Genomic DNA, 26,094 nt, shown 5'->3' on the forward strand with positions numbered 1-26,094 from the left:
AGAACCAATGATATTTATATGAAAATGTGTGGGCTATTTGTTCCTGACAGTATTACAGTTAGGCAGGGTGGGGTAGGAGTTCACTTCCCCCAGGCTTAGTTATATAGCCAAAGTTATTATTTGCTTCCTGTTCTCTCTTTGCTAGATGTTAATGTGGCCTTCCAGCAGTCGGCCCACAAGGTACTATTAGATGATGACAACCTTCTCCCTCTACTCCATCTGACAATTGAATACCATGGAAAGGAACATAAAGGTATTGATTCCTTTTCTCTCTCCATCCCATATTGGTGCTCTTCCTTTTTTGACTCTGCTTCCTTCTCTGAAGACACTGACATAGTTTTCTTGGGTTTTTATCTTAATCTACTTTTAGCATTCAGAGGGTCCTCAGAGATCTTCTAGTTCAACCTTTTCATTTTAAAGATTAAGAAACAGGGATACAGATATACAACTTGCCCAGACTCTTGAGTAGCAGAGCCAGGATTAGAATCCAGATCACTTCATTGTCTAGTTGAAATTTTTCATTATACCATGCTGCATTTCTGTTAGATGGGTCATTTCTTGTCTTGTTCCACTGCCTCTATGTTTAAAGGTCAGAATAATCACTAAGTTCTACCAAAAAGCCTGTATACACATTATTTGTTTCCTTGCCCTCTGCCTACTATGTCTTCTTCTTTGTGTCTTTATCATACTTTTAACAAAACAAGTTGTCTACCTTAATTAGGCTGAAGTTTCTTATTCTCTTTTTGCCTTAGATGTTACTCAAGCACGAGAAGCACCTTCTCGGGACACTTCTCCCCGAGAAGCCCCTGCATCAGGTTGGGCAGCCTTGGGTCTTTCCTACAAAGTACAGTGGCCTCTCCATATTCTCTTCACTCCTGCTGTCCTGGAGAAGTAGGTTTATAAGGCCTCTGCAAGCTCTTTGCAAGTAAACATTAACTATCCTAGGTGCTCTAGACAGGGAAGACAGAGGCCCTCTAATCATTTGTTAGATGTCTACAGGCCCAGGAGATATAACTTCAAGAATCCAGCCATCTTCATCCCATTATATTTAATGAGTGGATGCTTTAGAGATAGCCTGGTAGGGGCGGCTAGGTGGTGCAGTGAATAGAGCACCAGCTCTGGAGTCAGGAGTACCTGAGTTCAAATATGACCTCAGACACTTAATAATTACCTAGCTGTGTGGCCTTGAGCAAGCCACTTAACTCCATTGCCTTGCAAAAACTAAAAAAAAATTTAAAAAAAAGAGCCTGGTAAATGGTGTCTTTTTGAATCAAAGTTCATGAGGAAATAGTCATAGTTTAGTAGAAATAGTGTTCAATGTGGAATCACTGAACCTGAGTGTGAGTCCTGGATGTGCCACAGGAATCATCTTTGATGATGGCAAGTCACTTAAACTCTATGGGCCTCAATTTTTCCACCTGTAGAAAGACGGGGTTGGACTAAATAGTTTCCAAATTCCTGTCTTAATATGCCATGTTGCTTCTGTTTTTGAAAATGATTTGGGGAAAGCTGGAGGCTTGTCTTGAGGGAGATGTGTCTTTAACTCTTTTGAAAAAGGAGAATTTTGACTTGATTTTAGAATTTAAGGAAATTCGGTTTCTCATTTTTCTGTGGAAACTCATATTTATATGAAAAGTCACATAATTCTGGTTCCTCTGGGAATCAACTCTTCACATTTACCTTATCCTTAATATATGTCCTCTGGCATTCCTCCCACATCAGTGGCTGTCATGACCTAGGGAGGGTTAAAAAGTTTAGAGTCATAGACTCTGGAATTAAAAGGGACCCTACAAGTACAGCATCACTCCCAAGGCAGGAGTTCTTTCTCTGAGAGAGTAATTCATCCTCCATTTGAACACTTGCAGGGATAGGCAAATCATTATTTTTCAAAGAAGCTGTCAAAGACAGCTAACCATTAAATATTAAGAGCTCATCATGTACATGGCACAAATAAGAGTTTGTGAAAATATGCCTGCCTTTTTGAGGGGTTTCCATTCCCCAAAAGCTAGTCTCCTGTTGCTTCTCATGACCTCTGTATATAGTTCAATGAATTTTGTAAGGCAGATATTGTTTGATTTGACTTGTCGAAGTAAAGGTAGAAGGGGCAGCAGAGGCTGTTTGGAATGCTGGGTCTCACCTGAATGTAGTGAAAAGTCCTAGGACAGACATATGTAATGGAGTTGAGCCTCAGGGAAAAACACTGACTTCACCTCCAGCAGAGAGAGCCCCTCTCTAGCTGTCCTCACATCCTTTCTTTTTTGGAAATGGGAAGAAAAATAGGAGAAAGGGTAGGAAACCAGAATTTGACCTAGGGAAAGGGGATATAGCTGGGAATGGAAGATTCTAGCATCACAGTAGTTGTTTTGGACCCAGGTACAATGTTGTCTTCAAGTACTTGCTCAGCGTACGACGAGTGCAGGCAGAATTGCAGCACTGCTGGGCTCTTCAGATGCAGCGTAAACACCTTAAGTCTAACCAGAGCGATGCCATTAAATGGCGCCTACGGAACCACATGGCCTTCTTGGTGGATAATCTTCAATATTATCTCCAGGTCTGTACTGAAAATTAATAAAGATGGGGAATTAATGAAAGGACAGGAAAAAAGGTTTGGAAGGGATGTTTAATTCCTACCCTGCTTGTGAGAGGAAAAAATGGGCTGTCTCTGTGGGCATGATTTTTAGGATTACTTTACAGTGGAATGGTATTGATGAGGAACTCCATAAGCAATAAGTATTTCATATGGGCAACCCAACTAAGGCATTTAATATACGATGGCATTGTTATCACACTAAAATCCTATTCTGTTGGGGCAGGAAGTTGACTCAGGTTTTTTTTTGAAATTATATCATTAAAATTCAAGCTCTGACAGATCCTTTTAAACTAATGAAACTTTTAGTTCAAGCCACATGACAAACTATCTTTTGTCTAAGAACCAGCCTCACTAAGCCAAAAGCAGCTTAGCATCCAATGTTGATTACCAACTGATGAATTGGTTTGGTAACAGCAGCTCATAAACACTGTCCACAAAGGTGTAGAGTGGTAACAATATAATTCACTGGAGGAAGCCTCCTCATGATGAAATCTCAGAACTTTGGAATCGTTGAAGTTTTAACTTGATTATTTTTGAAATGTCACATAAGCCTTTGAATCTTAACCAAGGCAATCAGTAGGGACACAAGACATCCACTTAATGAGAGACTGGGCTGAAGGAGATCCTACCAAATAAGGGCTTTCTTGGTCAGTCTAAGAGCACGTTTAGAGAAAGTGGATGAGCTGGGGCTAGAGGAGTTTTCTGTGTTTTTTTTTTCAGAAGACTCACTATACCTTTTTCGATCCTAAATGCTTTAATTACTTCTAATTCTCATTCAGGTAGATGTTCTGGAGTCTCAATTCTCCCAACTCCTCCATCAGATTAACTCCACTAGGGATTTTGAGAGCATCCAGTTGGCTCATGACCATTTCCTGAGCAACTTGTTGGCTCAGTCATTCATCTTGCTGAAACCTGTAAGTAGGGCTAGTTTGATTTTCTGAAATTTTTATGCTCTGAATCTTCCCCTTCAGATGATATTGAATTGACAAGACAACAGGCTTCAATTAAGCAAATCTTTATTCCCCATTTTTGTTGGTGCTTGGCAATATTAATAAATAGAAGATAGAAAGCACAGATGATAGGTATTCAAGTTTCGAAAACATAAGGAGTAGAAAATAGATTAAGACAACAGAAACAGAAACTGCCTGTAGCAGGAGGAATTTTAGTGAGTATGTATGGTAATGATTAAAAAGGAAGAGTGAGTGAAAATACTTCATTCATACCAAAGATGTCTGTGAACTAAAAAAGTTTGAGTACTATTAGGAACAATCAACCATCTGCCTTGGATAGGACTAGAATTTCATCAACAGTCCTTTAGCACCTGCTCCATTAAAGCTCTCTACTAGTTACTCAGGATCCAAAGAGAAATGACATGGTTTTTGCTTCTCAAAGACATTACAGTCTAATTGGGAAGACAAATTTGTTACTATAGTTTCAAATAAATGACATGGCCAGTAAATATTAGAATGCTTGGTGTGGACAGAGTTAGCATGTGAGTTAGGGCAGTCAAGGAACATTTCATGAAAAAAGTGGAACTTAAGCTAGACCTTGAAGAAAGACTTAAGAGAAGTGGAAAAATAAGGGGAGGAAAAGAGAAGTATATTTTGTACATGCCACATAGGGGATATAGAATAAAGACATATCCATGGAATGTTCAGGAAATAGTGAATAAATATTAGGAATCTCAAAGGACAAAGAAGCTTTGAGGAAATAAAAGTAATGAGTTCCAAAGAACATCCAAATTTAAATATATATTCAGTGGTCAGAGATGTAAGCTTGAAGCTTAAGAAGAAAGGTTAGATTTGTAGGTGTGTTCTTAGGAATAAAAGACCTCTAATCCCATTATCTATTATTTACCATAACATGTCCTTTTCCTTTCCCTTTTTTTTTTTGTTAATATAGGTGTTTCACTGCCTGAATGAAATCCTAGATCTCTGTCACAGTTTCTGCTCACTGGTCAGTCAGAATCTGGGACCTCTAGATGAACGTGGGGCTGCCCAACTGAGTATCCTAGTGAAAGTAAGTCTTTCAGTCAAAGTAGACAGTTCTGCCAAAATGGAACTGAATAGGAATATCTTGCCAGCTAGAGAGAGCTTCCATTTTCTTCTGTGGAATTTTTTTTCAATTTTTCTTTTTTCAGTTAACCAAAACCTACCATCTCTCCCTCCTATCTTCCCCCACCAGTGAAAAGAAACTAAAACAAAGCTCTTGTAACAGATATGTAGAGTCAAACAAAACAGATTTCTTCATTGGCTAAATTTAAAAAAAACCCATCAAAACAGGGAAAAAACTATAGACTGACATGTCTAATGAAAATAATAAAAAAAGAAAAAAGAAAATAATGCAAAAATTTTTAATATTTGCAAGTAGACTTCAGCAACATATCACAAAGATTATACCAGGTATGACCAGGTTCCTATATAAGATTGCAGGATTTTTTGATATGAGTAAGATTATGAACATAATTGATCATGTTTATAATATTGACAAAAATCATATGAATATATCAAAAGATATATCAAAAAAAGCTTGACAAGATGTAATACCCATTCCTATTAAAAAGACTAGGGACTAGTAGGAATAAATGTATCTTCCTTAATTTGAAAGTAATTATCCAAGAGACTTAGAAGTCTTTGAATAAGATTAATGGCAAAGCAAAGATGTCCATTATCACCATTACAATTTAATATAATGTTAGAAATGCTATCTAGAATAGTAAAACAGAAAAATAAACTGAGAAAATGAGCACAGAAAAGAAATAGTTAACACTTTTTGCATATGATATAATGGTTTACATTGAAAACTCTAGAGAGTTAACTGAAAAATTCAAACAATTGACAACTTCAACAAATTTACAAGAAATCATTAGCATTTCTTATATTGCCAACAGAATCCAGCAGGAAGAAATAAAATGAGAAATTTAAAATAATTACAGAATATATAAAATATTTGAGTATTTTACCCGTTAAGGATGCTCACAAGGGCTACATGACTACAACTACAAAAAACTTTTAACATTAAGACAAATCTGAATAATTGGAGAATATTCATTGCTCATGGGTAGGATGAACCAACATAATAAAAAATGGCAGTGCAATCGAAATTAATTTACTTATTCAGTGCCATTCAATCAAACTATAAAAATATTATTTTATAGAGCTAAGATAAATACTAACAAAATTCATCTGGAAGAATCAAAGACTGATGATCAAAAATAATAGATTTGGGTTTTCTCAATAATACAGTGTTCCAAGGTAATTCCAAAAGACAGGTAATGAAAATGCCATCCTCTTCTAGAGAAATAATTATAGAATCTGAATGTATGACCTATTATTTGCCATCTTAGGGAGCAGGAAAGGAAGTAAGGAGAGAGAAAATTTTGGAACTCAAAATCTTATAAAAATGAATCTTGGGGACAGCTAGCTGCACAGTGGATAGAGCACTGACCCTGGAGTCTGGAGGACCTGAGTTCAAATCCGATCTCAGACACTTAGTAATTACCTAGCTGTGTGACCTTGAGCAAGTCACTTAATCCCATTGTCTTAAATTTAAAAAAAAATGAATCTTGATAACTATCTTTACATGTAAAAATAAAAAAAAATATTAACAGGGTAAAAGAATAAAAGGCTAAGAATTTCAAAGAAAATGGGGGAAAATGTGGGAAGGAAACAAACCTAGCAGTACCAGATCTCAAATTATACTGCTGCAAAACAAATGTTTAAGTACTGGTTGGAATAGACTAATCAGTAGACCAAATTAGATACACAGTATCCTAGAATCCTTGCTATTAGGGTAATAACTCGCTATTTGACAAAAACTTGGGAAAACTGTAAAGCAGTCTAACAGAAACTGGTTCTGCTTTTAACATCTCATACCATATACCATTATACTTAATGGGTATGTGTCTTAGACACAAGGGGTAACATCATAAACAGATTTTAAAAGCAAAGAAGAAATTACCTGTCAGATCTTGATAAGGGGAAGAATTCATGCCCAAATAAAGAATAGAGAGAATTATGGGATAATTTTGATTGTGCACAAAACCAATGCAGCTAAAATTAAAAGGAAAATTTTTTTCTGATAAATGACATCTCTAAAACAAAGGGAATAAATTCAAATTCATAAGATCAAGTCTCCCAATTGTCAAATGATCAAAGGCTATAAACAGGCAGTTTTCAGAGGAAGAAATACAAGCTATCAAAAGTCATGTGAAAAATACCTAAATCACTAATAATTTGAAAAATGTATTTGCAACTGAGGTTATACTTTCTATTCATCAGTTTGGCAAAGCTGAAAGAACAGGAAAATGGGAAATGCTAGAACGAAAGTATATGGTAAAATAGGTATATTAAATGCTCTGCATCAGAAGAGTTATAAATTGGTCATAACCATTGTAGAAAGCAATTTGGGGGCTATGGCCCAAAAGTTATTAATTTTCCCTAGTCTTCCCTCAATACATTATTACACTTCCTCTTTCCATTCTTCTTTTAATATCCTCATGACATCAACAAGACCATTCCCAGGCTTTGCCTGATTAGACTTCCTATGATACCTGCTAATAGCATTCATAAGGAACATATAAATAATCTGTTTATCTGTAATTACACTTGTTTTAGTCTCTTATCATTGTTCATTTGTTTATCTTTTTTTTTATTTTTCTCTTAATTCCTGTTTGAATTTCAATGTATCTACCAAACTCTAGTGTTTTCATTAGGAATGCTTGGAAGTCATCTATTTCATTAAAACCCATTTTTACCCCTGAGTTCTTAGTTTTATTCTAGAACTGAGTACTCAATTGTACTTATGTTATGTTTAGTTGAAATGCTAAGTCTTTGTTCTTCTGAAATATTGCCCAAGTTCTTCACTCCTTTTTACTGGTAGCTGCTAAATCACATACGATTCTGACCATGGCTCCTTGGTACTTAGATTCTTTATTTTTTGGCAACTTGGGCAACTTTCTTTGACCCAGAAGCTCTAGATTTTGACTATGATGTTCTAGGAATTTTCATTTGGGGGTTTCTTTCTGAAGGTAATTGGTCAATTTTTCATCTTTCTACTTTGCCCTCTAGTTCCAAGAGATATAAGCAGTTTTCTTTTAAAAATTCTTTAAATAAGATGTTCATGGGTTTTAATTAGTTCAACAATTCCTAAGTTTTTTCTTCCTACTCAGTTTCCTCAGTTGTTATTTTTATGAGATTCTTTCCTTGCATTTTCTTTTTTTTTAATATTTTGACTTTAATATTTTTTGATGTTTCAGTTTCATTGGCTTCTTTTTGATCCATTTTAGTTTTCAGAGAGTAGGTTGCTTAGACAAGGATTTGTAAGTCTTGTGCCAAGCTGTCAATTCCCTTTTCAGATTGTTCATCCAGAGCCCATTTCTTTTCCTTTTTTCCCTCGTGTCCTTAATTTATAAAAAATGTTTAAAGCTCTTTTTAAAATTCTTGCTTTATCTCTTCTAAGAATTATAGGTGAATTTGTGCCTAAACTGTATTTTTCTCCTAGGCTTTGTTTTTAGATATTTAGGGTCATTTCTTTCTTATAAAATATCTTGAGTTTCCCTGTCTACCATAGTGATTTTTTTATTAGTGGGATTCTTTATTTTTCCTAACTTCAGATTTGATATTAAGGTTGGGTCCCACAAAGTTTGAGAATGAAGGTTTAGTCTGATCCTGTTGCTGCTTTCTTGGAGAATTGAGTGTTGTGTTATGCCAGGAGTTAGGGACTGGCCACCTTCTAATGTCCCCAAAGTGGTCTGATCCTGGGCAAAGTCTCATCCCTGCCTCATGGTCTAAGCTCTACAAGCCCTGCCCTTGCTTTGGGTCTGCAGCAATAAACTGTTGAATTTTAACCTATAGACACCTGGAAAGTAGCTAGTTCAGAATGATGGAGTTGTCACTCCTCTTTGGCCTAGGATTACCACCAGGGTTGTTCTTCTGGGCTAGAAGCTGGCAAGCGACTCCGGGAGTCTTAAGCTACATCATTACACATATCTATGATCCAGAACTGGGTAACTGATGCCAGAAGTGCCAGTTGACTGCTTTTCCTGCACCCTGCATACTATGCCCTAATATGGATCTGGATCTTCCTCTTATCCTGGTGCATGGCCTCTCCTCAGTAGCTGGAATCTCCATGCCCAGCTTCATTCCTAATGTTTGTAGACCTCCCCTTCTGTCTCCCCAGGATGCCCTGGAATGGACAAATGACTCATTGTGATTTTTACCCATCAAGATTCAGTCCAGTATATTTCCTATATTTGTTTAGTAATTTGGGTTTTTTAGAGGAAGAGCTTGTTGCTTCACACTACTCTGCCATCTTGGCTTTCTCATAGACATTTTAAACTCCACATGCCCAAAACAATTCCCTAAACTTTCCCTAAAAAAACCTTACCCTCTTCTGAACTTTTCTGTTACTGTTGAGGACAACACCAGATCAAGGGCTCATCTCAAGGGCTCATTCTCTTTCATTCCCCATATCTGATCTTTTGCCATGTCCCATTGAGTTTTACCATGGAACATGTCAAATATTCCTCTTAACTGTGCTTTATATTTCTGGTACCTTTCCTCATCACCTCGTTCTGTTGAAGTAGATATCCTTGTCTCTAGTCTCTACAGTCCATCTTCCACTCATCTCTCAAATTAATCTTTAAAATGTAGATGTGTCACTTGCCTGCTCAATAAATGTCAATGGCTTCCTGTCACCCCCAGGATCAAAGCTAAAATCCTCAGAGCCCCTCAATAACCTAAGCCCCTTCTTTCTTAGTCTCTTAGTCTCCACATCCTCTGTGTTCCAGTGACATTGGCCCCTTTGCTCTTCTTCCCACAAGACTCTTCCATATCCCCCTGCAGGCATTTTCACTGTCCCCCAGACTTGGAATTCCCTCTATTCATCTCCATCTCCTAGCTTCAAGATCCAACTAAAATCTTTCCCCTTAATTGTGCCTTCCTTATATTGATTCTTTCAGATTGATCATGGCTCCAGCTTGTTTGTTGTCTTTTCTAGCAGACTGAGTTTCTCAAGAGCACTGTTTTTTGCCTTTCTTTGCAACCTCAGCTCCACATAGTGTCTGGCACATGGTAGATGCTTAATAAATGCTCAATGACTGACTGACATTGTCTTCTGATTCCAAGAGATCTGGGTAGTTTTCTTAATGTTATTTTAATATTTCTTGTCTCGTGGAATCATTATCTTTTATTTAGTTCCTTTTAATTTTCAGGGAGTCTGTTGCATGGATAAGGTTTTGTATATCCTGTTCCAAATTATTCTCTTAATTTTATATTCCATTCAGTTCTTTTCCTCTAATACTTTCACATCATGTATAAAAAAATTTTAAGCTCTTCAGTTTGACTAATATACAATATTGTTTTGCATTATTATGCATATTTGTAATAGGATTTGGATTTATTTTTCTTATTGGGAATTGTGAGAATTTGGACTATAAAAAAGTTTTTGTACTTTGAAAAAATAAACTTTCAAAGAATTCTCGAGGAACTTGTGCTTAAGCTGTGGTTTTGTTTTTTTTTGAGACTGCTTTTAGGTGTTTTGGAGTCATTTTTTTCCTTCTTGAATTCTAGGTTGAATGATCCTTTGATGAATATTTGCTTATAAAGGCAAGATTTGGGCACTTTTGGAGGGAATGTCTAGGTGAAATTTGTATTCTCTTGGATCTTATGTTTTTTCCAGGGTCTCAGGGATAGCTTAGGCTGGATACCTGCAACCTTTTTAATACCCATAGAGATTTGATCTAAGATGAAATATGAATACTTTGCAAAGTTCCTGATCTGGTTTTGGGTCTGAGCAACACACTTGTAGGCTTGCTTCTCATTGGGTTTCAGCTGACTGTTGTTGGAATCAGCTACTATCAGCCTACAGGAAAGCTCTGCAGATTAAGCATGACAGAACAAAGAATTCCTCCATGGTTATTATCTTGTCAGCTTCAAACTGGGCTTCATGCTGAAACTAAGATCCCTTCCTTTCCTCACTCCAAATTCCACTTCCAGAAGCAGAGCCACATAAAATTGCTTCTTGACTTGCTAGAGATCTTGTGACCACATCTCCCCTATTAGGTAAAGGACCCTTCCTCAACCCCTGGCCCAGCATTGGGTAGTGACAGCAGTCATTTGGCTTATTACTGGTTTCCTGCACAAAATCAGGCCCCTTTATGCTGGATCTAGGACCTTTTCTTATCCTGGCATTCAGTCACAATCAGTCCCCTAAACTTTTAAAGGCACTTTCTATGAATTTCTCCTTCCGTAGATGAATGCACCTATAGGTAAAGGAGATTTTATGGGAAACTCACTTGAATCACTTATTCCTTCCTCCTGCAGGGTTTTAGCCGTCAGTCTTCACTCCTCTTTAAGATCCTTTCCAGTGTCCGGAATCATCAGATAAACTCAGATTTGGCTCAACTACTGCTACGATTGGACTATAACAAGTATTACACCCAAGCTGGTGGGACTCTGGGCAGGTAGGAACAGGCAGTATTCAAACAGGTTCATAGTCACAGATTAGGGGGCGGCTAGGTGGCACAGTGGATAGAGCACCGGCCCTGGAGTCAGGAGTACCTGAGTTCAAATCCGACCTCAGACACTTAATAATTACCTTGTGTGGCTTTGGGCAAGCCAGTTATCCCATTTGCCTTGCAAAAAGCTAAAAAAACCCCAAAAAAACAAAAGCATAAGAGTCATAGACTGCACTGGAGGGGTCTTCTCCTCCAAACTCTTTAGTTTACAGTGAGTTAATCAATACCCAGTATCTCATATTGCTCAAAGTCATATAAATAAGTGTCAGGATTTGAATTCAGGTGGATTCTCCTCTGCTGTGCCATGCTGCCTCATGGCAGCCTTCAGGATTTTGTCCTCCTACTTAAAATGTGGGTTTGTGAGCAAGAGGGTATATAGTAAGAATCATTTGCTCAGTTCTACAGTTAACTTAATACAGACTTTTTCCTAAAGAGAAATAAAGGTTTATTTGGCTTAGTAATTTCTTCTAAGACCCTCCAACAAATCTTTTGGTGATGTGAACAGAAGGCAGTAGGAACTATATGCCATTCCTTGAGTTTTAATGTGAAACTGTCTCAGATCCATAGTCCTATAAGATTTCAGAAAATCATGTGATAGGGTCTTTCTTTTTTCTTTTGCAGTTTTGGGGTATAGCCCTGTCGTTGAAGTTGCATTTAGGAGCTGAGTTCAGAAACTGAATTGGCAACATTTCAATTTCCATCCAGCCAGCCTGGAGATCCTGTCTCTTTTTGAAGGTTCATGGCAACATTCTCTTTTACTTTTATGATTGAGAAATTCTTTATCTCCTCTTCAATGAGTGCAGTTTAATCCATTCCCTTCTGTCACAGAGCCATTAATTTTATACTGAGGACATCATTTGTCATCATTTAAAATAATGTTTATCTTTATATACATCCAAACAAAAGCAAATTTTCTTCCGGACTTCTCTGGAAGAGTATATTAATCATCCTTCTAGGAGTTTGGTGGTACAGCATGACTTAGGTAATAGTCAGATGACCATCACTGAACATGTAGCATTTGTACTAGAAATAGATTTTGAACAATCATTGTAATATAATTAAAAAGTTAAATCTATTTCTGGTTTTTATTTGGAATGGGTATTTTTTTTTTTTGCACACATTAGATTTCTGCTTATCATTAGCAAGAAGGGCAACAAGTAAATTTTCTATTTAATTTATAGCCATTCTTCCTTATTCAGAACTTTTCCACTGAAGCTAAAAGATCTTAATCTGTGAATCAAAAGGAATTTGTCAACAACTACTAACTATATCTCAATTTGAACTTTATTAAGTGGCTGGGTCAATAATAGAAATATAAGATGCCTGGAGAATTTTTTTGGTTTTAAAGGGAAGGGACAGAAAGATCCATGGGAAAATTTCAGCCATAAAAGGACAATAGTAATTTAAATCATGAATTCCACATTCAACTATATTAGTGTTATTAAAGCAGAAGCATTCTGCAATTTGGGAAATGGGGTAAACAGTATCTCATCAGTTTGGAAGGCTCCTCCATTGATTTAGATCTGCAGCCAATCAGCTCATGGGTACCAGGAGCACCAAGAAGTCAAACAACTTGCCCATATTCTATGTGGCAGAGAGACAGAATGCAAACCTAGGTCTTAAGCAGTTTCATAACACCATCAAAATAAATATTTATTAAACCCATATGATTGTTCTGGTTTCTGTTTATAGATAAAAACTTGATCTCTGTCCCTAGAGAATATACCTAGATTCTAGTGCCATCACTCACTGACAAGTAGCAGGGACTTTTTATTGCTGTCTCCTAGTAAGAAGAGATATATTTAGGCATCTACTAAAGAAAAATGGATGAAGGTCATTTTTTCCTCTAACATACACAATGTAAAGGGACTATAACTAGTTTCTGGTAGTTAGAGCCAATGGCTATAGTAGTTAAATATATAACTTTGAAGATTTCTAAGTGTTCAGGTAGCGATTTCATTTTTGACCCCAGAGCCCTGTCCTAGACCCTCCACTAGCTCCACAGGATAACTTACTCAAACATCAAAGAACATCAAGCCCTTCAAGGAAAATATATGTGTGTGTGTGTGTGTATATATATAAAACTTACCAGTCATACTGGAAAGAAATATTTTAAGGCAAAGAATATTCTCCACTTATCTTTGGAATGTCTTGGTACAAAGTAAAGTAGAAAAAAAGGAAGGATTAACACTGCCTCCTAACCACCAAATAGCAAATTTTAAAACCCCTCGTCCTCTTATCTCCTAGGCCAGATGCCTCTGTTTCAAAATGGGATTCTGATTAAAAGTCATATATTTGGAGGGACAGCAAGGTGGCACAGTGGAGCACCAGATCTGGAGTCAGGAAGGCCAAATTTGACCTTAGGCACTTTAACCTAGCTGTGTGACCTTGGGCAAGTCACTTTTAAAAAGTTATACAGTTGGCGCTCTTAATTTTTTTCTTGACATGAAAGCCCTTTGGCAGGCTGGTAAAAAGTCTGTGTTTTTAAGAATTGTTTTTAAATTCATAAGCTACACAGTATTACAAAGGAAACATTATATGAAATCCATTTATCAAAATACTAAAAAAAAAAAGTTAAAGAACTTCTGCCTCAGAAGCAAGGTTCTTTTCCCCTATTCCAACAGAAACTCGGGATGGGGGGGGAGAGAAGATAAATCAGTTACTACAACCAAAGAGATTCAACATTTATTTTATCATAAAAGTCCAGCAAAGAAAACTATATACAATGATCCATGCATGAAGTCCAGTTACACACAAGACACATTTAAAACCTGGTTAAAACACAGTCTTCACAATAGCAGGGAATGAAATTGATGGGGCTGAGCATCTTTAGTTAGCGACATAATCATGTTTATATTTTGGATGCTGCTTGAATCCAACTCTCTCCCCAGCAATGAGGCACTGGATAACCCACTCTTGTGACACCACAGGTAGCTGTAATGCTTCTGCACACTTCAGCACCGAAGAAGGGCATGAGGGGTCTGTCACCACAACATCAAATACCCCCAAAGCAACATCTGAAAGAATTAGCAGAAAACAAAGGAATACACTGCAGTCCTTTGCTATGTACCCTCTAGCCAGCCCATTCCACTTTGCCCAAACTAAAGACCTGTTCTATCCATATCTCTATTTGAACTAGAACTTTTTAGTAAAAGGATACCATAATGAGTGTCTCCTGAACCCAGAGAATGGTTGAGTCTAGGGCAAAATTTGGCAAACATATCATTGGAATAAATTAGGAGCTAAGGACAGCCCTATCTATGCTTGTCTTTTGGTGGGTCCCCTCACCTCTTGGAAGTTGCTTATATCTGCTCTCAGAGGAACATGGGACAAGGTCAACTTGTTAGGATAGGGACTCTGACCACAATGCCCAGTGGGTATAAAAGATAACCATAAAAAATATAGAGTTGTAACACTGTATTCCCTGGGGAAGTAGGGGCTTCATAAAATCTTTTCATTAGGTACCTTTGTTCTGGGCGACAGAGTGGTGTTGCTTCACTGAGGCTGCTCCCCCAGTCATAAGAATCTCAGACCAGAGTTCCAGGAAGTTTTGCTGCTGGTCAGATACTAAAAGGACCTTCAGATTATGGAAAGGATTCTCCCTGGGATGCCTACAAAAAAAAAAAAGAGAACAGATCAAGGCTGGAAAAGAGCAAATCTTAGTCCTCTCAAGGGGAAAACAAGCTGGATACTAAAACCCATAATAGCATACTTGAAATATATTTGAATGTTTTAAAGGGTAAGCCTTGTAAGAACATACTCATGCACCTTTAACAATTCCTGTAAATAAAAACTTCTTCAAAAGTCTATTCTTTAGGCCTTTGCCAGGAGAACCTGATCAGCTTAACCCCTCACTGCTATGATCATCTCAGGTCTAACTGGTCGTTAGGTGCAGGGTCATATAAGAGCATGTTTTTACATAACCCCCTCCACTCCAGGTCTTCTCCCAGAGATCACAGACATTTTTAAATGTTCTAAATTATACAAATCTATGTACACATTTCAAAAAACCTTTAACTTCAGGACTAACTGGTTCCCATTGATGAACCAATTCATCAGCTCTACATATCCTTTGTTGAGACGCTGGTCAAATTACCATTTTGCTGATTGCAACCTGCAATCTTGGATCACCACTTTCTACACTTTACTACTGCAAAAGTGTTGCTGAACAAAGTCAACTATTCTAACTGGATCGACTACAAATTTATGTTACACAACCTCAACTGGGCTTCCACTGCTGCTAGATAATCCTATACTTTCCTTATCAACTCACTATCCCACTCTCTACAGTGGCTCTTCCAACCTTTTCAGTCCTCCTTAAATCTCCTTTGACTCTCCTTTTCTTTCCACTATCTCAGATGAACCTTACCTGGCATTTAACAGAAAAAACTGACATCACTCACCATGCGCTCCCCTCTTCTTTCCTCTTCCTCATCTCCTATCATATACCTTCTATTACTGGACCTTCCCCCTTCACTCCTATCTCACATGCATAAGGGGGCTTACAACCTTGCCAAGGTTAATCTCTATACTTGTTCAAGAGATCCCATTCCATCCCCTCCAAAAAGACTGCCCCACCTGTCATTCCTAGCTTTCATTTATTTATTTATTTATTTATTTGTTTGTTTGTTTGTTTATTTGCGAGGCAAGCGGGGTTAAGTGGCTTGCCCAAGGCCACAACAGCTAGGTAATTATTAAGTGTCTGAGACCATATTTGAACTCAGGTACTCCTGACTCCAGGGCCAGTGCTTTATCCACTATGCCACCTAGCTGCCCCTATGATTTATTTTTGACCTTTCCTTGTCTCCTAGCTTTTTTCCTACTGCCTTCAAGTAAATGCCCATCATGTCTCCCTCCCATCCTGAAAAAAAATTTAATTTCATTCTTCCATTCCTTAAATTATCTTACATCTCTCTTCTTCCCTTTAAGACTAAACTTGAAAAGGCCATCTATAGGTGATTTTTCTTCTCTCAATTTTATTAATCCCTTGCAATCTGGTTTCCAATTTTATCATTCCATTGAAACTGCTCTCTCCAAGGTTATCAATGATCTCTTAATCCAACGGCCTTTTCTCAATCTTCATTCTCTTTGACCTTGCTAATACTGTGGATCATTCAGTCCTTGACACTGTCTTCTTCTTTTTTTCTGCAAGGCAACCGGGAGTTAAGTGACTTGCCCAAGGCTACACAGCTAGGTAATTATTAAGTGTCTGAGACCATATTTGAACTCAGGTACTCCTGACTCCAGGGCCAGTGCTCTATCCACTGCACCTCCCAGCTGCCCCCTTGTTTCTTCTATGTTTTTTCAGACATCACTTTGTCCTGGTTCTTCTACCCATCAGATAGCTCTATCTCAAAAGTCATTGGCTGGATCCTCACCCAGGTCATGCTATCTAAGAATAGATGTCCCATAGGATTCTTTCCTGAGCCCTGATCTTTTCTCCCTCTATGCTACTTCTCATGGTGATCTCATAATTCCCATGGATTTAATCTCTATTTAATCTCTATGCTGATTCAAATCTACCTATCCTACCCCAACTTCTCTCCCTCCTTACCTTCAATCTCTCATTTCCAAATGTATTTCCCACTGAAAAAAACTTTTTTTTTAGGTTTTTGCAAGGCAAATGGGGTTAAGTGGCTTGCCCAAGGCCACACAGCTAGGTAATTATTAAGTGTCTGAGACCGGATTTGAACCCAGGTACTCCTGACTCCAAGGCCTATGCTTTTATCCACTACACTACCTAGCCGCCCCTGAAAAAAACATTTTCAACAGACATCTCAAACTGGATGTCCAGCACACATCTTAAACTAAACATATCTAAAACCACTTGTTATCTTTCCCCCTAAACATTCACCCCATTCCCTCTGCTCCCTATTTTCCTTCTAGTCCCTCTGGCTCAAATTTAGCAGTCATCTTGAGCTCCTCACTATCTCTTACCCACCATGTTCAATCTGCTGTCAAGGCCTTTACAACTCCTAAATATGTCCCCTTCTCTCCTCAGACACTCATACCCTGGTACAGGCCAGTCTGCTTCAAGTCTCTCCTTGTTCTTGTCCATCCTCTATCCATCAATATCATTTTCCTGAAATGCAGGTCTGACCGTGTCACCCTTCCCCTATTCAATAAATTACAGTGGCTCCCTATTGTTACTAAAATCAAATATAAAATTATTTTCTATTTATTCTATATTAAACTCATCTGTTCAAAACTATTTGCTGCTTGTCTCTCCCCAGTGCTTCAGCATATTTGGCACATCATTGGTACTTCTTAAATACTGAACCAACTCAGTGATATAGCTTGTTCCCACCTAAAGCTTCTCATTTATAGCAGTGCCTTGCCTGGGTTCTCTCTTTTACATTTACTATCGTGTTATCCTACTGAATTCAAAAGGATTTCCAAGGTCCTTACCATTCTAGTATCCTCTGTTCCTGGAGACTGTACCCAGCTGGCAGCAAGTAATTTCGATAGTTCTGGAGCTGGTTAGCATGGCAACTGTCATGGACCCAGACATGAGACACACAAGGGATCCCACTGGCAAGGCACAAGAAGTACTTCCGGGTCCGACAGTGCTGATCCGCAATCAGAAGACACTGATAGGCCACATTACACTGGAGAAGGAAGAAATTCAGCCAATATATTGAAAGAGTCTGTTCTAAGATGGCCCATAAAAGGTAGTCCCAATCAACTGAGAAGGGAGCTAAGATGGAAACCCTTCAAATAGTAAAAAGTATGGCTTAGCCACAATTGTCAAAAATATTCAATTTCTTGTTAATGCAACTCACCAAATTGGGATACCATTAGACCTCAGCAGAATTATATAGTCAATCTACAGCCTAAGAATCACCAATGTGGAGTGGACATTTCTTTCAAATTCAAATCTCTTATCTTTTTTGTTCCCAGAAACAGCATTCTCCCTATCCTAAGCCCAAACTTTATTCCCCAGAAATTCTTTTCCCCAATATGTTCTCAGCTCTCCAGGATTGGCTACCACAGTTAGGCCCTCCTGATCTCTCTCTCCCACAACGTGAACAGATTCTCTTACCACCACCATTCTAGGAAGACACACAGGAGGAAATGCTTACCTGGGCTTCATTGAAGTCTTCAAGAATGTATCCAGCTCCTGCTCGGAGCTGGGACTCTGTATACTGCTTGTTGTAAGGGGGAGTTTCCAAAAATTCTACATCAAGTAAGAAGAGTCAATAAAATTTAGTTATTGCCAAAAACTTCTTTTTCCTCTCCTATTTTACACTTGACTTCCTACTCCCCACTCTCCCACTCCCCAGCTGTCTCCAAAGTCAGTTCAAGGGCCTCCCCCTGGATCTTAAGAGTTCTTGAAAGACAGAAAATGCTGCCAGAAGAAAGGTGGCGGGATAGTTGAGAAATGGAGATAGGACGATAAAGCTGGAAGGAACATCAGGAGTCCTCCCAGGCAGGCCTGCATCTAAACCATGGTTGCTTATAGGGATTGAAATTCCACAACTTCCCAGAGTAGTCTGTTCCAATGTTTAATAACCCTTACCGTCAGGAAGTTCTTCCTTATGTCTAACCTAAATCTCTCCTGCTGCAAACTAAGCCCATTTCCTCTAGTTCTGTCCTCTGTGGAGATGAAGAATAGCTGATCAGCACTCTCTTTATATAAACCTTCAAATTCCCCCTCATTACATTCTTTTTCCCAAATACACTAAAACTTCAATATACCAAAATGCTTGTGGGGAGAGGAGGAGGGGTTAAGATATTTCAGTTTAAATTTTCTAGTTTTTGTGAGTTATCCAGAAAAACTGTTTTCTCTCGATTTTTATTATTGAAAAGTCTTTCTAAAATTATTAGCCAACTGTCCTAGCTTAGCAGAAGATAATAAGATACTTGGTATTGATAAATCAGATATTACAGTGATTAAGATTAATCTGAATATTAATGATTACCATATTATCTTTAAGTTGTTATAGAAGATGACAATTACTAAATACAGGTTATATCCTGAAAACTTTTTTGTGGCTGTTTTTAAAGGATATCCTTAATCAAGAGTTTTTTTTCTTTTGGATCATTTACTCCTTTCTGACATAAATGGAGTAATAAAGATGACAAATGAGAGAGAAAATTCTGGTTAACGCTTCTAGCCAACTGGATTCTGATTAATTGAAGTTTTAATGTAGAAAAAAAATACCCAATCCAGTGCATGATTTTCTATTTCAACCCTCCATCCTCCCCATCAAAAATTTCCAGAAATAATCCCCTTATTCTAAAATAACAGTTCATGTTTATAAATGATGCCTTTAAGTTAATACAGCATTTATTCCTTAAAACCTACCATTGTGAAGTACACAGTAAAGTCTTATCTTCATCTTAAAGAAGAAACTAAGGCACAAATGTTAAGTTACTTGACAAAAGTGACACAGCTAATAGGAGAGCTAAAAACTGAACCCAGGTATCCTACAATTGAGAACAGTATTCTCTCCACTATTCTATGTTAAATATAAAACAGCACTTCAGCAGAAAGTAAGAGATGCAGGCCCCTGCTTCCTGTACCACCTCATATACTTAAGGAACTCCTGTGCTGGTACTGACACCTAATACCCCAACCTATTTATACTTTTCTCAAGGCTCCTATTTGCTATTCCACTAAATTATTTCTATTCTGTTAAGATTCCAGTTATTCTACATCCCCTCTTAAATTAAACCTCAAAACTGAACATGATCTCTAACCCAACACTGCAGGGGGAAAAAAGGATTACTTAATCTGTCAAAACATCGTATCATCATGCTGACAATATTTTTCAGCTTGTGATACATTAGTAATTTCAGTAATTTTCTGTGATAGGTTTGCCTAGTTTGTGCCTACTTCAGTTTTAACCTCCAACTGTATTCATATATATATATGTATATATATATATATATACATATATATATATATATCTAATTTGTCCCATATACTAGGGAATCAATGTCTATATTTGGAAATATAATTTGCCCTATCTGATAGGGTACAACCAAAAATTGTATGGATGCTTAACGGTCCTAGAACCAACCACTTTGAAATATCACCCCATATAAATCCCAGGATGGCTTCATATCCCTTCCCGTTCTCAGAGTCTAGTTACTTGGGAATCAATGATGTTACAGGATTATAGTGCATGAAAATGAGGATGATGAAATGGGGACTTTTATCAGCAAAAAATCTTTTTTTTTTTGTTTTTTAAAGGTTTTTGCAAGGCAAATGGGGTTAAGTGGCTTGCCCAAGGCCACATAGCTAGGTAATTATTAAGTGTCTGATGCTGGATTTGAACTCAAGTACTCCTGATTCCAGGGCTGGTGCTCTATCTACTGTGCCACCTAGCCACCCCCATCATCACAATTCTTAAGGTTTAAAGACCAGAAGTCTGGGAGAAAGAGAAGGAAGAAAGAAGAATATGAAAGAGAACAAGATTTGGCAATATTAAAAGATAAAGAAAAATGGGGCCCTAGATGTCAAGGTCCCCTTTTCAGAACACAAATCACCTATAGAATCAAATTAAAATGTATATATTCAACTTAAAAAAGTGTTTTAACAAAACATGTCCCTAGCCTCAAATGACTTCCTCTCCTATTACATCTTAATTCTCTTTACCAGGACAAACCTATCCATTCCTGTCTCTTATATTGGCCTTTGCCCTATTTATTCTCCAAGTTATATACCACTTTTCTGCTAAAGTGATTCTCTCTAGTGTTCCAAGATGGCTCCATAAAATCTGGCCTCCTTTAAATTTTTCCCCTTTCTCTGACTATTTGGCATTTATCTAAGATCTCTATCATTAAATACAAATTTTGGCAAACATTTGACTAATCTTAACATTAAACATTAAACCTCAGGGAAGTTTGACTAATGTTAAATATTTGGGAAAATAATTTATTCATTAACTAGATTTAGAGACACACCCCTGAAGTGCTAATATAATTGTTGGTCATAAATCATGCTATCCTCATAACATTAATGGCAAATACAGTTTGCTCTTCCACATCAGTCAGAAACATGGTAGTGTTCAAACATCACATTAGACAAAAGTTTGTATCTTAGTCTTAATGGAAAGAATGTGTTTTTATCAACCATTTGTATTCAGATTCATAACTGCCTTCTTTCCATCTTAAGAATCATAAGACTCAAGATTTTCTGAAGGCATGGAATAAATCTTTCCCATTACTCCTCAAAATTGTACAAAATGAACAATGTCAAGAAACTGTTTATTGAAAGTACTCAACAGAAGACTTGCTACCACTATATACCCACCCTTTTGAAGTTCCCTGTCACCTTTATCCCCTTCCACCAGTTTTACTATGGTCTCTGCTGTGAAACTTTGGATAGGAAAATGTCAGACTATTTTAGAAAGAAACATATCTGCTTTTCTCCATTCCTTAGTTCAGGGTCAATTTCCACTTGCTTTAGAGCCTCTATAAATGACAAAGGGAACCAACCACAGGTTTACTAAAGAGGCAAAGCATCTAGAATGAATTTGAGAGAACTGTAAAGCTATGTCAGAAACCCACAAATTTCCCTGGGAAATGAGGACAATGGTCTCACCCTCCTCTTCCTCACTGCTCCCAGTAGGACCGTCTGGCAATTTAGAGCGGCTGGCTAGCTTATCATTGGCTGTGGCCATGGTGAGGAGAAAAGCATAGCCCAGAAACAAGGTCTTGTTGTGGGGCAACGGTCCCCTCTGGTCTTCCAAAACTAATGGCTCTCCAACATTGTCTCCACTCTCGCATGGACTCACAAACTCTCCTACTCCCATGGTACCTGGATGAGAACAAAAACAACATTATTACAGAGAACTATAACTTTGTACCAGAGCCAAGGAACCTAAGAATGTAGTGTTCTACACATGGTAGGCACTTATAAATGTTCTTAAAATTGAATATGTCTTACCTGCCTGAGTACGAAGTAGTATACAACATTCCACTCTATTTTGTTTAGTTCTGAGCAGACAACTATGTTACATGAGCAAAAAACAAAAACTATGCAGACTGAACATCCATGAAGAATTTATTTTTAACTTAAATAAAAATCATAATAAAATCAGTGACACAATGGCATGCATAAAATAAAAAGTCTTTCAGTACGCAAATATAATTAAAATTTTTATAGTCAAATCAAATTTTTATCGGATTAGCTAGTAGATGATTTATGGCCATTAGCACTCCACCCCAAGTAGTCTCTGTTGATTCCCTCTCTCTTTCTAGAGAAATACTATACTGGTTCCAAATTTCACTGTCTGTTCTGTTACTGTTTCTAGTACCTGGACTTATTACACATCCAGATTTTTTTATTTCCTTTGCTCAGTAATAAAAGAAAATGGGTATTTGTCAGGAAAACTGACAGTAGGCCTCATATAAAGACTTAGATGACAGGTACCTTTTTCCCCCAGATAAAATAAGGAGATAGAAAGAAGCTTGCTTCTATGGAATTTTGACACCCAAATGATGAAGAAAGAATAAGTCTGAACATAAAAATAGTTATCCTCTTAATACAATTTAATAATGTATTTATTAATTAATAATCAATTAATATATAATTAATTAAACCAATAATACGTGATTAATAATGTAATTTAATCAAACTGCTTTCCTAACTCCTAGCACCAAAGGAATAAAAATTGATTAGAAATGATCACTGAATAATGGAGTTAGTAAAAGTCATAAGAGCGCCATAGTAAAAAGGTTCTGGACAGACAACATGTGTCAAGATATAATGAGCTTCCAGATTTTGAGGGCAAATGAGACACCAAGAAGCCATACAAAAGTGACAACAAATTCTAAATCCTTCTCATTTTGCCCAGTTAGCCTGAGCCCAGCATTTCCAACGCAAAAATTATCACTTAAATACTTCAGTTATTCTCTCCATTCCCTCTTTACCTAACTCTGTCCTGAATACTGAATTGAGAGGGTAGGGAGTGATTACTTCCTCAATGAGTTGATATGTCCTAAAAGAGGAGACCATATGAAAGGATTTTAAGCCCTGTTCAGCTAAATGTGTGCACTGTATATATCAGTAGGACAAAAGGCCATAGAATTAACAACTTTCATTACCTTTTGTCAAGGGTCCTACCCTTTGCATGTCATGAAGGTATCTGGAAGAATCTGAAGGAAGAGGATTTACCAGGTTTTACTGCGGCAGACTTGCGGCCACGCTTGGCAGGAGATCGATCTTCTTCAGAGCATATCAGTTTCCTTTTTCCAGAGAGAAGTCCCATGGAGACTCGGGGACTTTCCAGGGCTTTCCGTGGAGGAGTGGTGGTGGCACTGCTGCTGGAGGTAGTGGGGGTGCCTGGGGAGTTGAGGTTACTGCGTCGTTTCCGCTTACCCTCTACCAGATTATCTATAATGAAATAAGAGAAAATAATTAGTTCTCAACAGTTTGAGGCCCTGAACCCTTCCCTCACACCTTCCACTGCAGCATAAAGCACATTCTAGGCCCATTTTATTTTCTGTTTCACACTCTTCTGGACTCAATTTTTTTTTTTCTATTTCTTGATGAGAAGAAGCCTAAGGATTTACTAGAAGGTCCTGGAAAGGGAATAGGGATAGGCAGTGGCCCAGGAAAATGTAGCTGGGCTCCATCTGATCAGGCACAGGTGGATCTAATAATAAGAAAGTTAATGAAATTATGCCCAAGTAACCCAAAAAAACAAGTATAGGCTTGACAAGGCTTCCTGAGATTAGCTACACAAAGAAAAAAGGTCTTACCTAAGCTAATGTCTGCTGCCTTGGTGAGGGGTGTTACTGGCTCATACGGACCAAGCCCATATTGCTCCCTCAGTTTGTTCCCTTGCTCCAAAGACAGGATAACTGCCATTCGCTTGTACCACTTCCTTTGGCCTTCCTTTTCAATACTGTAGTATAATTCCCCAGATTCTTTTCTGTGTCCTTTTACCACACCTGGGAAGAAAAATAATAAGGGAAAGTTGTTATCAGTAATGTTGTTGTCTTAATGCCATTGCATGTAATTCAATACTGGTGCTCACACTCTGTGCTCTGCTCAGGGAGCCTAAACCAGATGGTCCAAGGAGATTTAAAAGTTGGGATATGATGACTAAACACTAGCTTTCACAACTACTGAATTACTGACCAAAATATAATCAACTACTACATTGGGACTGGGTAAGGAAGATTCTAGGGTGTCATAAAAAGAACACGATTATAAGACCTATTAAAATTATTACTGGCTTTTTGATTGTTTTAATAGTTCTCTCATGTTAGAGTATGATATATTATAAATAGTACTTGACAATAAGTCATTGGTTTTTGATTTTGGTTCTTTGGGAGGTATATGATAATCTTTTTAATTCAGGTAAGAAGTGGGTGGACTTCTTAATAAACTAGAGAGGAATCAGACAAGGTGAAGTGAAGACAAACTAGTATAAAACTAAAATATGTTTTACCTGCCAGTTCTTTTCTCACTCTGCTCTGAGTCCCATCACTCTAATTCTGACTCAATCTCTAATGACAAGTTCTTAGAATAAAGGGCACACAGTATAAACAGAAATCAGGGTAGAATCTAGAAGACTTGAGTTCTGTTCTAGATTCCATTCCATTACAACCAAGATTTGTGAAATCCTGAGCACTATCCACTCTTCCTAATAATCCTCAGTTTATCAATAAGCCAATATATAAATGTCAAATGTTAAAAAATTAATTAGAGAAGATGGTTTTTTGATTTAATCTTTTTTTTAAAGATTTTTGCAAGGCAATGGGGTTAAGTGGCTTGCCCAAGGCCACATGGCTAGGTAATTATGAAGTGTCTGAGGCCAGATTTGAACTCAGATACTCCTGACTCCAAGGCCAGTGCTCTATCCACTGTGCCACCTAGCCACCCCAGAAGATGGTTTTTTGAAAAAAGGAACTTTCATACCATCTAACCTCAAATCTATAATCAAAAGAATTCACTGTGTTCTATTGTACTGATTTGTGTTAGATTATAGAACTGGAAAAATCCTATCTCTAACACACTAGGTAGGAACTTACTTTCAGAAACTAGTATCACAACCTTGAAACAAAAGGCAAGCCCTTTGTCATAAATTTCTTTACAATTCTTCCTTAAGCCCCATTAAGCTATAGAACTCAACAAGAAAAATCACAATACTCAAAGTAAACACAAGAAAGCCAAGAATTAATCAATCAGGGTATTAGCTACAAAATACTTAATAGTCTTAAAATGAAACAACAAAAAAATTAAAAAACAAGACACTGGAACTGACTTTTAAAATTAGTACATATTTTGAACAAAATTTTTGGTATTTATTTTATTTCATTTATTTCGTAACATGCCTTCTAACAAATAAAAATGGAATCTGTCTAAAAAGCCTTGCCATTAAGAACTATAAAATGTGTAAGACTTCTCCAGATTAAAATGGAAAAGCAGGGAAAGCTAGGTGGCCCAGTAGACAGAGCACCAGTCTTCGTGTCAAGAGGATCTGTGTTCAAATCAAATCTGGTCTCAGTCACTTAATAATTGTCTGTGTGATCATGGGGAAGTCACTTAACCTTTAAGCCTTACAAAAAGTCAATAAAAAGAAATCAAAAAAGAAAATGACACGCAATAGAAACTCAAAAGAAACAATCCTTAATTATAAAAGAATATTGCCTGGGTTCTCAGAAACAATATAATTCTTTTCCCATCATCTAGGGTGAAAAAAAAAAAAAACTCATGTGAAAGTAAACTGTTCCTAAGTATCAAACTTAATAATGACATGATAATAACCAGGTTAATCCACAAAGAGGAAACAATGAAATGTGCAAAACAAAAAGAGATCCTCAGTGTCCACCCCTTAAAAAGTTATATCTCCTTTTCCCTTAGAAAATTATATCTTTAAAGGGGAGAATTTGAGGCCAAAATGCCAGGAACTCAATCAGAGGCACCTAGGTATGTGCACTTTTGTTTACATGTGAACACACACACTGGCAGAAGTACAACTTTTTCCTAAGTAGAGTTATTTGATTTCTTTCAGCTGCAGCCACC

At 37.4% G+C, this 26,094-nt stretch overlaps 2 protein-coding genes across 7 annotated transcripts in view; one reads left to right on the forward strand and one right to left on the reverse strand.

The window, feature by feature from the left end:
• The window catches only part of TUBGCP4 (tubulin gamma complex component 4), a 35,466-nt gene extending 22,674 nt beyond the window's left edge, over positions 1–12,792 (forward strand). Inside the window, exons 12-18 of one of the 2 annotated variants that reach the window (XM_074235241.1) lie at positions 146–253; positions 753–891; positions 2,359–2,551; positions 3,370–3,504; positions 4,493–4,609; positions 10,915–11,054; positions 11,730–12,792. In XM_074235241.1, coding sequence (XP_074091342.1) covers positions 146–253; positions 753–891; positions 2,359–2,551; positions 3,370–3,504; positions 4,493–4,609; positions 10,915–11,054; positions 11,730–11,742 — 845 coding nt within the window. In that variant the 3' untranslated portion in view covers positions 11,743–12,792. The remainder of the gene's footprint in view (positions 1–145; positions 254–752; positions 892–2,358; positions 2,552–3,369; positions 3,505–4,492; positions 4,610–10,914; positions 11,055–11,729) is intronic. The other variant, XM_074235242.1, reaches the window with a different exon arrangement.
• Positions 12,793–13,779: 987 nt separating this feature from the next.
• TP53BP1 (tumor protein p53 binding protein 1) overlaps positions 13,780–26,094 on the reverse strand; it is a 127,395-nt gene continuing 115,080 nt past the window's right edge. For 3 of the 5 annotated variants that reach the window (XM_074235236.1, XM_074235238.1, XM_074235237.1), the window contains 7 exons: positions 23,823–24,014; positions 23,236–23,454; positions 21,661–21,876; positions 18,191–18,285; positions 17,517–17,716; positions 14,574–14,719; positions 13,780–14,125 (listed from right to left, as the gene is read on the reverse strand). In XM_074235236.1, coding sequence (XP_074091337.1) covers positions 13,938–14,125; positions 14,574–14,719; positions 17,517–17,716; positions 18,191–18,285; positions 21,661–21,876; positions 23,236–23,454; positions 23,823–24,014 — 1,256 coding nt within the window. In that variant the 3' untranslated portion in view covers positions 13,780–13,937. The other 2 variants (XM_074235233.1, XM_074235235.1) reach the window with 2 other exon arrangements.

The sequence above is a fragment of the Macrotis lagotis genome, chromosome 4 (assembly GCF_037893015.1).
Source record: "Macrotis lagotis isolate mMagLag1 chromosome 4, bilby.v1.9.chrom.fasta, whole genome shotgun sequence".
NCBI classification, from domain to species: domain Eukaryota; kingdom Metazoa; phylum Chordata; class Mammalia; order Peramelemorphia; family Peramelidae; genus Macrotis; species Macrotis lagotis.